Source organism: Bemisia tabaci, chromosome 9 (genome assembly GCF_918797505.1).
Source record: "Bemisia tabaci chromosome 9, PGI_BMITA_v3".
NCBI lineage: Eukaryota > Metazoa > Arthropoda > Insecta > Hemiptera > Aleyrodidae > Bemisia > Bemisia tabaci.
In genome coordinates, this window is record NC_092801.1 from 9,869,760 (window position 1) to 9,882,756 (window position 12,997).

General features: G+C 39.3%; 1 protein-coding gene, 1 long non-coding RNA gene and 1 other non-coding gene across 3 annotated transcripts; 1 reads left to right on the plus strand and 2 right to left on the minus strand.

Moving 5' to 3' along the window:
* Positions 1 to 773: 773 nt before the first annotated feature.
* Positions 774 to 6,970, plus strand: LOC109030920 (probable salivary secreted peptide). Its single transcript, XM_019042149.2, has 3 exons — positions 774 to 931; positions 2,713 to 2,921; positions 6,674 to 6,970. Exons 2-3 carry the CDS (start codon positions 2,722 to 2,724, stop codon positions 6,933 to 6,935), a joined length of 462 nt encoding a protein of 153 aa, XP_018897694.2. The 5' UTR covers positions 774 to 931; positions 2,713 to 2,721; the 3' UTR covers positions 6,936 to 6,970.
* On the minus strand, positions 4,678 to 4,749 carry TRNAH-GUG (transfer RNA histidin (anticodon GUG)). The gene has a single exon. It is a non-coding gene; the product is annotated as a tRNA-His (tRNA).
* Positions 6,823 to 8,042, minus strand: LOC140225369 (uncharacterized). Its single transcript, XR_011900485.1, has 2 exons — positions 7,497 to 8,042; positions 6,823 to 7,001 (listed from the first exon to the last, which is right to left on the minus strand). It is a non-coding gene; the product is annotated as an uncharacterized lncRNA (long non-coding RNA).
* Between the last annotated feature and the right edge of the window lie 4,955 nt (positions 8,043 to 12,997).

Here is a 12,997-nt window from a genome sequence, read left to right on the forward strand (position 1 = left end):
CGCCAATCTGTAATTCGAAGGCAGATCAATTGGACTGCATTTTGCAATTTGGACCTATAAATTCTGGCTCATCTGAAAAAACACTTATGTGCATAGGGAAACTAATGGCACATACGTTGTTTTTAAACCGGGCCGGAATTTATAGGTCCAAATTGCAAAATGCAGTCCAATTGATACATCGCAAAGCACACTACGCCACTGGGAACGACTTAAAATTTTCGGTAGAATAATTCAGATGTTCGACTTCTTTTCAGTTCTAAATGCATGGGCAAAGTTTACTTAAAAATAGAAAATTAATCAAAATCGCAAATCGAGTGTTTGTTTTCTGCAGCTCATTTCAAAATCACCCTCTTCACTGCGAAGTTCCGGAAGAAGAGATTACAGCCTATTGAGTTAGTAAGTGCGCAAATTAATCATCCCAGTATCCGCTTTAAATTTATCCAACGTTGCCAGACCTATAAAATATTATTAAGTTGATGTCCCCTTGTTGGTTTCGACGGAGGAGTTGAATTGTTGATTAATTTCATTATATAGCGGCATCACTGCTATCAGGAAGTCAATATATGTCCCGTTTTTACTGATCACAATCCGAATTTTGTTTAATAGATTCGTGAAAAATTTACAATTTATCCTAAAAAACGACAAACGTGGATTTTCATGAATCACAGACGCGCATGCATAGACTTATGGAAAAGCTCTTGACTTTGTCAAAGTCCAAGTTGAATCAGACATTGAGTGGCTGATATCGTTTTGGCGTATCGGATATGAAGATCTGGAGGGGCTTGAAGATCGGTTTTCATCAATATAAGGTCCATAAACACAATTGGGGACAGTTTTATTCTCGTCCGCAACACAGTTGCTCCGTTGAGTTGGTGTGGCGATAGAGGTGCATTATCGTTGTTCTCTCTCAGTTCTTTCGCGTAAGCTTCACGTAAGTGTTTACAAAGATAAACCTAATTCAAAAGCTCAAATGGACAGCGTTGAACAGAAAGGAAAAAAGCCACATCAGCTATTGCCAAATTTAATTGGGCAATTTAATTTTTTACATGAGACGGTTGTGTAGATTTTCGTGCAAATAGTGGATTTTCTGCTTAGTATGAAGCGAATTCCTTAAAATTTTCAAAGGATTTCACACAAACGTTCTCTCGGAAAAAATTAAATTGCCCAATAATTAATTGGCAGTAGCTGATGTGACTTGGTTCCTTCTTATTAAAGGCGGTCCGAATAAAGTCTCGTATACCCCAGATCAAAAATGTGGTCATATTTCAACACAGTAAACTTTATATTCGCATACTGCACTAATTCTATGTTCTATGAAACTATTAGGAATTTCTAAGTAAAAGTTAAGTGATTTTTTTCACTGATTGCGCGCCAAAATTTCCCTTACGGAGTGACTTATACTATCACGAAGCGGGACTATACTCTTTTTGCGGAGTGTCATACGCTTTTATGGTGCTAATGGGCCTGTTGCATGCAAGAGATACAGCCGTGCGAATAGACTTTTTAGAGGTTAAATGACACGAAAATTACGATGGTCACATTAAAAAAGTCTGAAATACACTCCTTACTGCGCAATTTGTGTTGTTAGGAACGCGCTTTTTCAAATTTCCCGCGTCTGGGGGCAGTTTTCTAACGGAAACAATCAACGGCAACTCGCGGTTATTTCCGGTTAACTAAAACTGACAACATAACCTAAAAATCGGAGCTCGTGACATCGTGAAATGAAATGTAGAAGGATTGCGTTGGATATTTAAAAGTTGATCGATTTGGTTACCGCATAAAGCGTATATGGACCACAATATGAGATCACGTTGGGTTTGTAAACAAACTGAAGGAAAAAATAACAACAACAACAACAACGACTCGGCATCTTCCGGAAATCACCGAGCCCGCCGCTTGCTCGTTTCCGGTGATTAGAAAACTGCCCCCAGACGCGGGAAATTTGAAAAAGCGCGTTCCTAACAACGCAAATTGCGCAGTAAGGAGTGTATTTCAGACTTTTTTAATGTGACCATCGTAATTTTCGTGTCATGTAACCTCTAAAAAGTCTATTCGCGCGGCTGTATCTCTTGCATGCAACAGGCCCATTGGACCGCAACTAGCAGAAAGGAAACAGGACACATCAGCTTTTGTCAGAAACTGGGCACTTTAATTCTTGACAAGAGAACATTTGTGCGGACTCGTTTGAAAATTTTAAGGAATTCACTTCACACTGTGCAAAAAATTCACTGAAACTTGCATACAAATCCGCTAGACCCCTATCATGTAAAAAAATAAAATGCCCAATCAAATTTGGGAATTGCTGATGTAGCTTGGTTTTTTTCTGCTTAGCGCGGTCCCAAAATAAGATAAATAATAGAGATAAATAAAATTTTAATGATTTTATTAAATAAAAGCTTTATAAAATATAGCTTCTAACTATATGAAAGAAAATAGTTTACTGAAGTTATGGACTAAATAAAGTACAATTTGTGGCTCACACTATATCACCCATCGCATTCATATAACACGGGTTTTTGGACGATTTAATAGACTCCAGCACCGAATCTCACTCCGCTCTATTTAACATTATACGAAAACTTTTTCTTATTATAATTTATTACAAAATTTTTCCACGTTAAATCCTAGCGCAACGCAAAGAGGACTAATTCAACACCGACACCTTCCTTAACTATTGTAGTTTTAACTCCATCGCCTTGGTTTTCTTTCCAGGATCTCAATATGATGATCAAGCTGGCAGTAACATTTTTCGTTCTCGTCGCCGCGGCTCAGTGTGACGTCACGAAACATGCGGAAAATTACGCAAAACACAGCGCACACAAACACGAACCAATCGTTCCTCCCGCGGGTCTCATGCAGATGCAAGGAGTTCAGGGAAACAACCATTCTCTCATCTTGGGACAGAGGAGATACGGAGACAGGTATAAAGCGCGCATTACTCTCTTGGTTTGATGAACAATATTACTCGGTTTCGTCGCTTTTGAATAGCGTGTAGCAAAGAAACGTACCTTCGATTCACTTACCCTACTAACAGACCAAGATTCAAAATTTCCCGCTTACTTCAATTTTCCGCTAAATTTGGAATTCCCGCCATTGTTCATTGGCGGGAATTTCAAATTTTGCCCCCCTTTTTAAGCTTTCTGGTCTCCTCTAGTATAAAAAAACCTGGGACCTATTTTCAAATTCTGATTACAGCGAGCTCATTCAAGAACTATCACCTGTCGATAACCGCAAAAATCATGAAAATCGGCCCAGCAGAACGCTCAAACGAACTATGACAAAAAATAAAAAAATAGATTATTTAAATGGGAGAGTTTGCAACTTAAATATAAAGAAACCTGGGTTATACTTTCAAAATCTGAATAAAGCGGGCTCATCTAGAGACAATTGGACATATTTCTATCAAGCGGAACTACGCGCCAATTTGAGTTCCTTTTGAGGAGTTTAGAATCCCGGATAGCGTGCTCTGTCAAACGGACCTAAGCGCCATGGAAAAGCATTGCGAGTATAGGACGGAATAAGCCGGACGCCCGATTCCGCCGCCAATCCAAGCCCCCTTCTACCTTCCTCACCCTATGGCGCTTAGGTCCGTTTGATAGAGATACGTCCAGTTGTCTGTCGATAACCGCAAAAATCATGAAAATCGGCTCGGTAGAACGCTGGAACTAAGCGTTCCCAGACACGCAAATTTAGGAGGTCTCGGAGCTTATAGGATAGATTATCTGGAAAAGTTGTCGATTCCGGGATTGAAAGATAGCCGGAGCACCACACTATTGTGGTTTCGGATTCGGTGAAACTTTTCAGGGACTGCAGGAGTGAAACGCGACTGCCTTTGAAAGGGATCGACTAATCCTGGCGGGAGCGAAACTTTCCTCTCAAAGAGAGTGACCGAAGGAACCGCGTAGACACAATAAGAGGATGAGAACTTTGGCGAGCTTTATCTTCATGCAGTTCGCCCCATCCTTGCCTTAGCCTGATACACTCAGATGTATAAAAAAAACCCTTGATTTTAGAATTTTAAATCTTTAGAACCACTCCAGGGTGGCATGAAACGTAAGAGAGAAATGAAAAGAACTTTGGCGAACTTTATCTTCATGCAGTTTGCCCTATCCTTGCCTTAGCGTAATACACTCAGATGTATAGAAAAAACCCTTGATGTATTTTAGAATTTTAAATCTTTAGGACCACCTCAGGGAGGCATGATACGTAAGAAAGAAATGAAAAGAACTTTGGCGAGCTTCATCTTCATGCAGTTTGTCCCATCCTTCCCTTAGCCTAATACGCTCAGATGTATGGAAAAAACCATTGACGTATTTTAGAATTTTAAATCTCTAGGACCACCCCAGGGTGGCGTGAAACGTGAGAAAGATATAAAAATTTGGAAATTTCAGTGTAACATTTCATGTTTCACGAGGCTGTGAAATATTTCATATTTTCCAGGGGCTGGAGTATGCAGTCCGTACTCAGAAATATGAAAGTAGGAGAAAGGCAAAATTTTTACAATTTGCGGAACATTAAAGGAACCGGTATTTTTCAATATAGAGAGAGAATGAGTCGAAAGTGACTTTCAGTGGCGCGGCGTGTTTTACGATTCATAGATTGATCTGCCATTTAAACCTATGGAAAAGGATCAATAAACAGGGTGTTCGCACTGTGCGCTAGGAATGAAAATTTTAGTGCCGTGACCAGGATTCGAACCTGGGTTACTGCGGCCACAACGCAGGGTCCTAACCACTAGACGATCACGGCTTGATGTGTCCTCAGTGCGAGGTTTGAAAGAGTAAACAAAATTTGATATTTTTCACAGTCGGTGAACCGACTCCCACCAGTGGCGTGGCGTACTTTGCGATATATCGATTGATCTGTCATTTAAACCTATGGAAAAGGGTCGATTAACAGGGCGTTCGCAGCGAACACCTTGATAATCGATTCTTTACCACGGATTCAAATATAAGAATATAGATAATCGATCATTCACGCCACGCCACTGACTCCCACGGTCAGCTGATCACACTGGTCAAGAAATCAGCAGGCGGAACAAATCCCAGTCTAGCCAACATAGAAGAGTCGCCTCAGTCAGGCGTCTCAAGCGACAGTGTGAAAATGGACTAATTTCGTAATTAGGAACGAACAATTCCGGATTGTTTTGGAGACAACATATGCACCATTAGTTTCCCTACGCACAAAGTGCCTTTACGGATGAAACAGATATTTTAGTTCCTGATTGCAGAACGTAGTCCAGATGGCGTGCATGTCGTCGCTCCTTTGACGAAAGCGCGTATCTCCATTTCCGCGTAAGTCCTAAAACACACGGAGTTCTATAGAAAATAGGGCTCAACTCAAACAGCAGACACGTCCTTTTGTCAGAGGAGAAACGCTATGGAGTAACAAGCTTCCAGGAAGGAAAGAGCCTCTTACTACCGATAATTTTACATCACATTTCAGATAAGCCAGTTGTCTTGGAAAGGTATATTTTAGCACTCTGACTTAGAAATAATTGTTTTTTTTTCCATAGTTCACTAAAGCTATCTCCTGGGCCGATTTCAATTATTTTTGTGGTTATTGACGGATACTGACTTATAGAGCCTTCCCTCTACACATAGATCTTCACAGACGCAGGTGGTAATCCTCTGGAAGCTGGGTCGCGTGGTGACCAGAAAATTGGGAGGCAAAGTTATAGACAGAGAATACAAAGAGAAAAAGGAGCAATCTAATTGGCGGAACCGGGTGGATGCAATCGACAAATGGACTACATTTTGCAATTTGGAACTATAAATTCTAGCCCGGTTTAAAAACGACGTATGTGTCATTAGTTTCCCTGCACATAAGTGCTTTTCCAGAAGAGCCAGAATTTATAGTTGCATATTGCAAAATGCAGTCCAAATGAGGTTAGTAATGGGCCAACTGACGATGAACTACGAGAGACCCTGTAGTTAGTCCACCAGTGCCCTCTCAGTCCATACCAACTACTCGTTTCAACCAATAGGGTCACTCCATTTTCCCTGCGCGTCTATTATGTCTATATAGCTTTGTCTATCAATTTAAAAAATCAGCCTACACGAGGCAGGCGCTCTACGAATCAAAGTATGGCCCAGACTTCTCATTCCAGCATATTGGTGCGAGGGTAATATGGATCGACTTTAGCAAAAAGGAACCAACGCGATTACATGCAGTGTTTTCAAAATCGTAAAATTCTTATTTCCTTCAACAAATAACATTTACACAATTATTTCCCATTAAAATTAACAATTTTTTGGTGGGAAGCAAACACTTTCTACTATTTTGGGAGATTTTTTTGATAATTATGAAGAAGCAACATTTTTACAACACTGCAATCGTGCTGTTTCCTTTTTGCGAAATGCGATCCGTCACTGGAAAAAAACACATTGGATCTAGAGTCCAGACTCCTAAAAACGTCGACAAGAAACAGTACTCTTGATTCAATCAGAAGTTCAGAACCTAGCTTAAATCAAGAACCAAGCCTCTTAATTTAAGGGGATTTTGTTTTGATTCAAGCAAAAATCCGATTGAATCAAGAGTATTTTTTCTTGTCAATGTTTTCAAGAGTCTGGACTGTAGATCTCATGTGTTTTTTTTCCCCAGTGATATTGAAATGAGTACAAGAGAGGCTTTCCTCATTTTCACGACGGGTTTTTTGCTTACTTTGTTCCAGCCTGATCCATACAGACGTGGCTAAGAAGACCAGTAAGTGGTTCCGAATCGTGGAAACTGACATCAAATTCCCGTCCAACGGCGCCAAGAACACCAAGACCATCAACTACCTGCAGGTGCTCGATCGGAAGGCCAATGGCCACAGCGGCTGGCCGTATCTCACCCAAGGCGGCATCGGTTTCAAAAATGTCTCCCTTCATTTCACATCAGAACGCGGCCACGGATTTGACTTCCTAATTTACGTATACGGATATAATGGTTAATTGTCTAAGGTTGAAATAAAGGAATCACCTGAAAAGCGTGTTCGTTTTTTCCTTACATATTCGGACCTACACTGAAAGAAAAAACACATTGGATCTAGAGTCTAGACTCTTGAAAACATTGACAAGAAAAGGACTCGTGATTCAATCAGATTGAAGCTAAAATCAAAAGGAAATCCGCTCAAATTAAGAGGCTTGGTTCTTGATTGAAGCTTAAATCTGATTGAATCAAGAGTATTTTTTCTTGTCGATGTTTTAAAGAGTCTGGACTCTAGATCTTTTTCCAGTGTATACGATGCCATGCTGAAACGTCCTTCATGCCTTCAGATGTTGCAAAATTTGCTTTGATAAAACACGAATGTTTGGGAAAAACTTGTGGATATTTATTTCTCAAGTTTTCGGAGAAATTTGTTCGCATTTAGATAAAGAAAGTCTGAAAATTTCAAGGAAAAATATACATGAGCATCTTTCAAAATAAATATTTTTAGAAAGGAAATTTGGCAAATTTCGAAAGTTTCTGAAAGTTCTGAAAAGCGTGCTCGTTTTTTCCTCATACATTCGGACCTATACGATGCCATGCTGAAGAAAAACGCCCTTCATGCCTTCATATGTTACAAAATTTCCTTTGATAAAACACGAATGATTGGGGGAAAACTTGTGAATATTTATCTCTCAATTTCTCGGAGAAATTTGTTCGTATTTTGATAAAGAAAGTCTGAAAATGTCAAGGAAAAATATTCATGAGCATCATTCAAAATAAATATTTTCAGAAAGGAAATTTGGCAAATTTCGAAAGTTCACGGCATATTTCCTCAGCACGGTAGTATGCATTCTTTTTGTCATGATCCAATGTCCAATGTCAAACTTCGATTTTTCTAAAAAATTATCCCTCATTAAAGTGAGCATGGAGTCCAAGATCTTGGACGTGATGAGCAACCGAACATTATATGGACGTATTCATGCTAAAAGGACCTATGTAACACGCAATCCCTACGCACATAGTTCCTCTTAGCATAAAAACGTCCATATAGGTGATCATGGAGTCCAATATCATGGACGCGATGCTACATTACCGTGAAGAATGCGGCAAAGTCACTAACTAATTTTCGTCAAAATGGACCACTAGACAAGGTACGAATTTCAGCACTCTGATATATGATCCGTAACCAAAATTTCACGTAGAACACGATGCGCACAATGAAAATTGTCGAAATCAACTCCTCACAACGATATTTAATGATTCTTGATGCGTGAATTCAAACCACCCGCTCATGAAAACTCAATGCTTTACGTGATTCACATCGCGCGCTAAACGTTATCATGACAGTCTCTGCGCGATGTAAAAATCTGGCAACCTCAATCCTGACGCTTTGGCTCAGCTATAGCAAATTGCCTATAGTTCGAACAACACATGGTGGGAAATGAATATTGCTCGATTAAGAAACTTGCTGAGACCGTTGTCGTGCGCGATTTGACTCACGTAGAGCTTTGAGTTTCTTGTGAGCGGGCAGTTCAAATTCCTCGTAACCAATGTGAAATGAAAAGGTTAATATCTTCGTTAGGAGTTGGTTCCAGTAATTTTCGTTGCGCGAATCGTATTCTACGTGAAATTTTGGATAAGAAACATGTACCGGAATGCTTAAATTCGTACCTTGTCTAGTGATCCATTGTCAGTCAGGCGCTATTGTTCCTCAGCCCTTGATAAGGGATCCATAAAATCATCACCAAATTTACGCCCTACCCCCTTGAGAGGTGGCTTATCCCTCTCAGCTCCTCGCGAAATTTGATACCTAAGTTTTAACTTTATCTAGGGATCCATTTTCTAAAATATCTTTCACTTAGAATATTGCGCACTTGGGAGAGGAACTTGAAAGAAACGGAGCCGAGGTGGGAACCGGAGTAAGTTGGGAGTAATAGTAGGCTCCGACGCCGGTGTCATTCCTTCCTTCTCCATTATACTTTACTTTATTAATTTTTCGCCTCTCAAGGAGTGAGCTTCTCATTAACCCGGACTTGCCTCCGCCGTGTAATTATTCGCAGCTTTTGAAAGTTGCGGAAAAAGGCACAAAGTCGCTCCGAAGGAACTTTGAATCCTCGCGGGGTGACTGCCGTGCCGGGGAAAAGCGCCGCGCCGCATAATGTAGAGGTGCTGCCAAATTTTTGCAGGCCCCATTTTTTCAAGATTCATTTTTATGTTTCATTAACTGGACCGAGTTTATCAGAAAGGAACCAACCCACGTTAAGTTGAAACTGAGAAAAATTGATTTGAAGTTTTATTCCTCCAAGAGACTCCCTGTAGAAAATAAACTTTAACCCCTCTTTTCATAAACGAATTTTTTTTTCAACTTTGAGTTTTTGGCAGAAGACAATATATACGACTAGTTGAAATCAAAAACATTCTTAAGATGATTCGATGGACGCCATATTTTGTGTGAGAACGGCATGCGATATATCGCATCAATTGGTTCCATTTTTTCAGCTACTCGTCATTTTTCTCCAATTTTGAGATGGCAATTCCATTGTCAGGAGACTAAAGCACTCACTTACCAATTTTAACAAAGAAATTCAACGTAATAAAGGCGTGGTTTTTTTGGAGAGAAAATACCGCATTCGAGTGCAGTTTCGATTTCAGTGTCGAATGCGATGTTTTCTCTCTAAAAAAAAACCATGCCTTTAATACGTTGAATTTCTTTGATAAAATTGGTAAGTGAGTGCTTTAGTCTCCTGACAACAGAATTGCGATCTCAAAATTCGAGAAAAATGACGAGTAGCTGAAAAAATGGAACCAATTGATGCGATATATCGCATGCCGTTCCAACACAAAATATGGCGTCCATCGAATCAACTTAACGCTTCGGAATTTCCACTCTTGAGTCGTACTTTTTTTCCTAGAAAATTGTTTGGCGTTTTCAACTGCAAACTCTGATTCTGCTTTTCATTACATGAAATTAATGTTCTCCTAAAAATTAGAAAAGTTTTGGACAGCAACTACGCAGTCGTATTCTAAAACCAGTTCAATTGCTCTATGTAGTCAAGTTTGTAGCCTCAGAATGGAGTTACATTCCAAATATTTATGGCATTACAATACTAGCAGTTTCTTCTTGCAAAATTAAATCAAATTATTATGTACCTAATTTTTCATATCGATGCGGCTAAAGTGCGAAATCACGTATGTATTTTGCGGTGTTTCAAAATACCCGCAACCATTTCATTTTTTCGAGGAGAAACGAGTAAACTTCACATTTCAAAATTCATACAAAATATTCGGCTAACCGAGAGGATAAATCAAAGAAGTTTCCAAGCAATTACATTGACTAGATTTTCAAAGAAAATGTGAAGTATGAAAGGAAGTCTACAAACGCAGGTACGCGATTCTGCACTTGGGCCATTGATATACCGACCCCTTCCGGCCAAAGTATATCACAAGTTCCATGTACGCGATTCTGCACTTGGGCCATTGATATATACCGACCCCTTCCGGCCAAAGTATATCACAAGTTCCATGCGACGTTTAAACATTTCTACCGCCATTTTATTTTTTAACAGAGAAATTGGTGGTTGAATCAGCTTGAAAATTTCACTGAATTTTATCGGCAGCACGAAATACAATTCAGTAAAATTTCCGGGAAAGCATCAAGCAACAATTCCTCCGTAAAAAAAAAATCAATTTTATTGTATTCACGATTTCATTACATCCGTCTTATTTTCACTTCAAATAAAAATAATGATACATTTTCTCGGAAGATAAGATTTTGTTGGAGGAAATTAGGCAACGCATGGAGATCCATACGACGTTCTTTCTGAGCAAGGCGCACAGTGGATCGAGCCAATTGGAGAGGTTGGACGTGGCATTTTTGACTAAAACTGAAATTTTAATGTTTATTCCGGAACAATTTAAATTTCAAGAGTTGTTTAAAGAAGAAAATAGAGATGTTGCAAATGTGAGGAATTTGCGATTAGACTGTTGATTCTTACGTATATAAAAGTTTGCGAGAAACACGATGGTGCCACTGGTTTTCTCTGAAATCAACTCCCAAGCTCAAAAAAGCTCTCAAGTTAAGGCCAAAATGGAGGGGATATCCCACGCTATCCTGAGAGTCCACCTCTAAATCAAGACAAACTCTCCATGCAAAGAAAGGGTGCAAATACATTAGCAGGGTTGCCATTTTTTTTAGTTTAAGATTCCCCGAATAAAGTGGCAGCCCTGTCAATGTATTTGCTCCCTATCTTTGCATAGAGAGTTTGTCTCGATGTAGAGGTGGACTCTCAGGATAGCGTAGGATATCCCCTCCATTTTGGCCTCAATTTGAGAGCTCTTTTTGAGCTTGGGAGTTGATTTCAGAGAAAACCAGTGGCACCATCGTGTTTCTCGCAAACTTTTACGTAAAAATCAACAGTCTAATCGCAAATTCCTCACACATGCAACATCTCCATTTCACGAGGAAACCAATGTAACCACTTTCAAAGCATCAAAGTTGTATAAAAACGGAGTAACAAGCGTTAAAAGTTTCCGAATTCTGTCCGACCTCTCCTACAGACCCGATCCACCGTGCGGCGAAAAGAGGACGTCGCAGATTTTCATGCCGGATCCCACCCGTTCCATCTTTTTCTTCGTTCTTTCTTTTTTTTCGCTTTTCTCCCGGTTGTTCAAGTCACTCTTTAGGAATGAATAATAAGCCGGATGCAAATTGGAGTGAAAATGAAATTTATAAAGGCAGATTAGGGTCCAGAGGGAGGAATTAGGAGGCGGAGGGAGGGGAGGAGAGGAGAACGCGTGAAAAAAGACAACAAGAAGCTTTTTTCGTACCGCGAGGTGAGCAAAAGATGACATCATTGAGATACAATAAAAAATATACAAAGCTTATGAAAACAATTTGTTCGTTCCGAGAGACGAAACCTTAATTCCGAGACCTATTCGTGAGAGAGCGGAGAGCTCGACTCTTGTTTCATTCGAAACTTTTAGTTCTTCATATAATTTAATGAATGACTTGTATTCATGACTTGCTTTTCGCTCTAATTTTAAAGTATGAATAATAATCGGTTAAAAGGGTTTCGTTGAAATCGAAACTGAGACCTAATTTAGATAATAATGCAAGAAGTTATCGTGAGTTTATTTCTATTATTTCGGATCTGGGAATCTTCATAAAATCGAGCATAGACCATGTTTAAGTATTCCAAGCATCCTTTTGGGTTGTAAAAACAATTCTTTTACCATAGGTTATAACTACGGCAAAATTAAAAAAAAAGAACTACACTGGAAAAAAAAAACACATTGGATCTACACCGAAAAAAATAATATGCTGTTTTAGCATCTAGGATGTCAAAAATGTGTCTGGTGATCCCAAGATGCTGCCTTTACTGCCCCCGCAGTTGAATTTGCATTCACAGGATGTAAAATTAACTGCGGGGGCAGTAAAGGCAGCATCTTGGGATCACCAGACACATTTTTGACATCCTAGATGCTAAAACAGCATATTATTTTTTTCGGTGTAGAGTCCAGACTCTTGAAATCATTGACAAGAAAAAATACTCTTGATTCAATCAGATTTAAGCTTAAATCAAAAGGAAATCCGTTCAAATTAAGAGGCTTGGTTCTTGATTTAAGCAAAAATCCGATTGAATCAAGAGTATTTTTTCTTTATCCAGTGTGTTCTTGTTTTCCAGTGTAGTACTCGATGGCGGCATTTCAAGTTCTTAGCTCATATTTTAAATATTTAGGAGGGCATTGCCCTTAATTTTTGCATGAATTTATTGGATGATATTCTTGAAAGGGCACAGAAAACCATGAGAAATGAAACGGTGGTTTTCCACTGGAAATTTTAAGAGGAAATAGGACGGATACGATACGCCTATGACTAGTAAACCAAAAAATACGATCCGTGCATTAGTTATCTATTTGGAGATTGGGTATTTTTATGTATCTCATCTTGCCTCTCAGTGAATAATGTCAAAAAGTCAGCCAATGCTTCATGCTCCATGTTCAGCACCGTTCCTATTTTCGGAGTTTATATGTTTGATCGCATCTGTCACTAAATAGAGAAGTCTTCTGATCCGCGAAAAAGTTA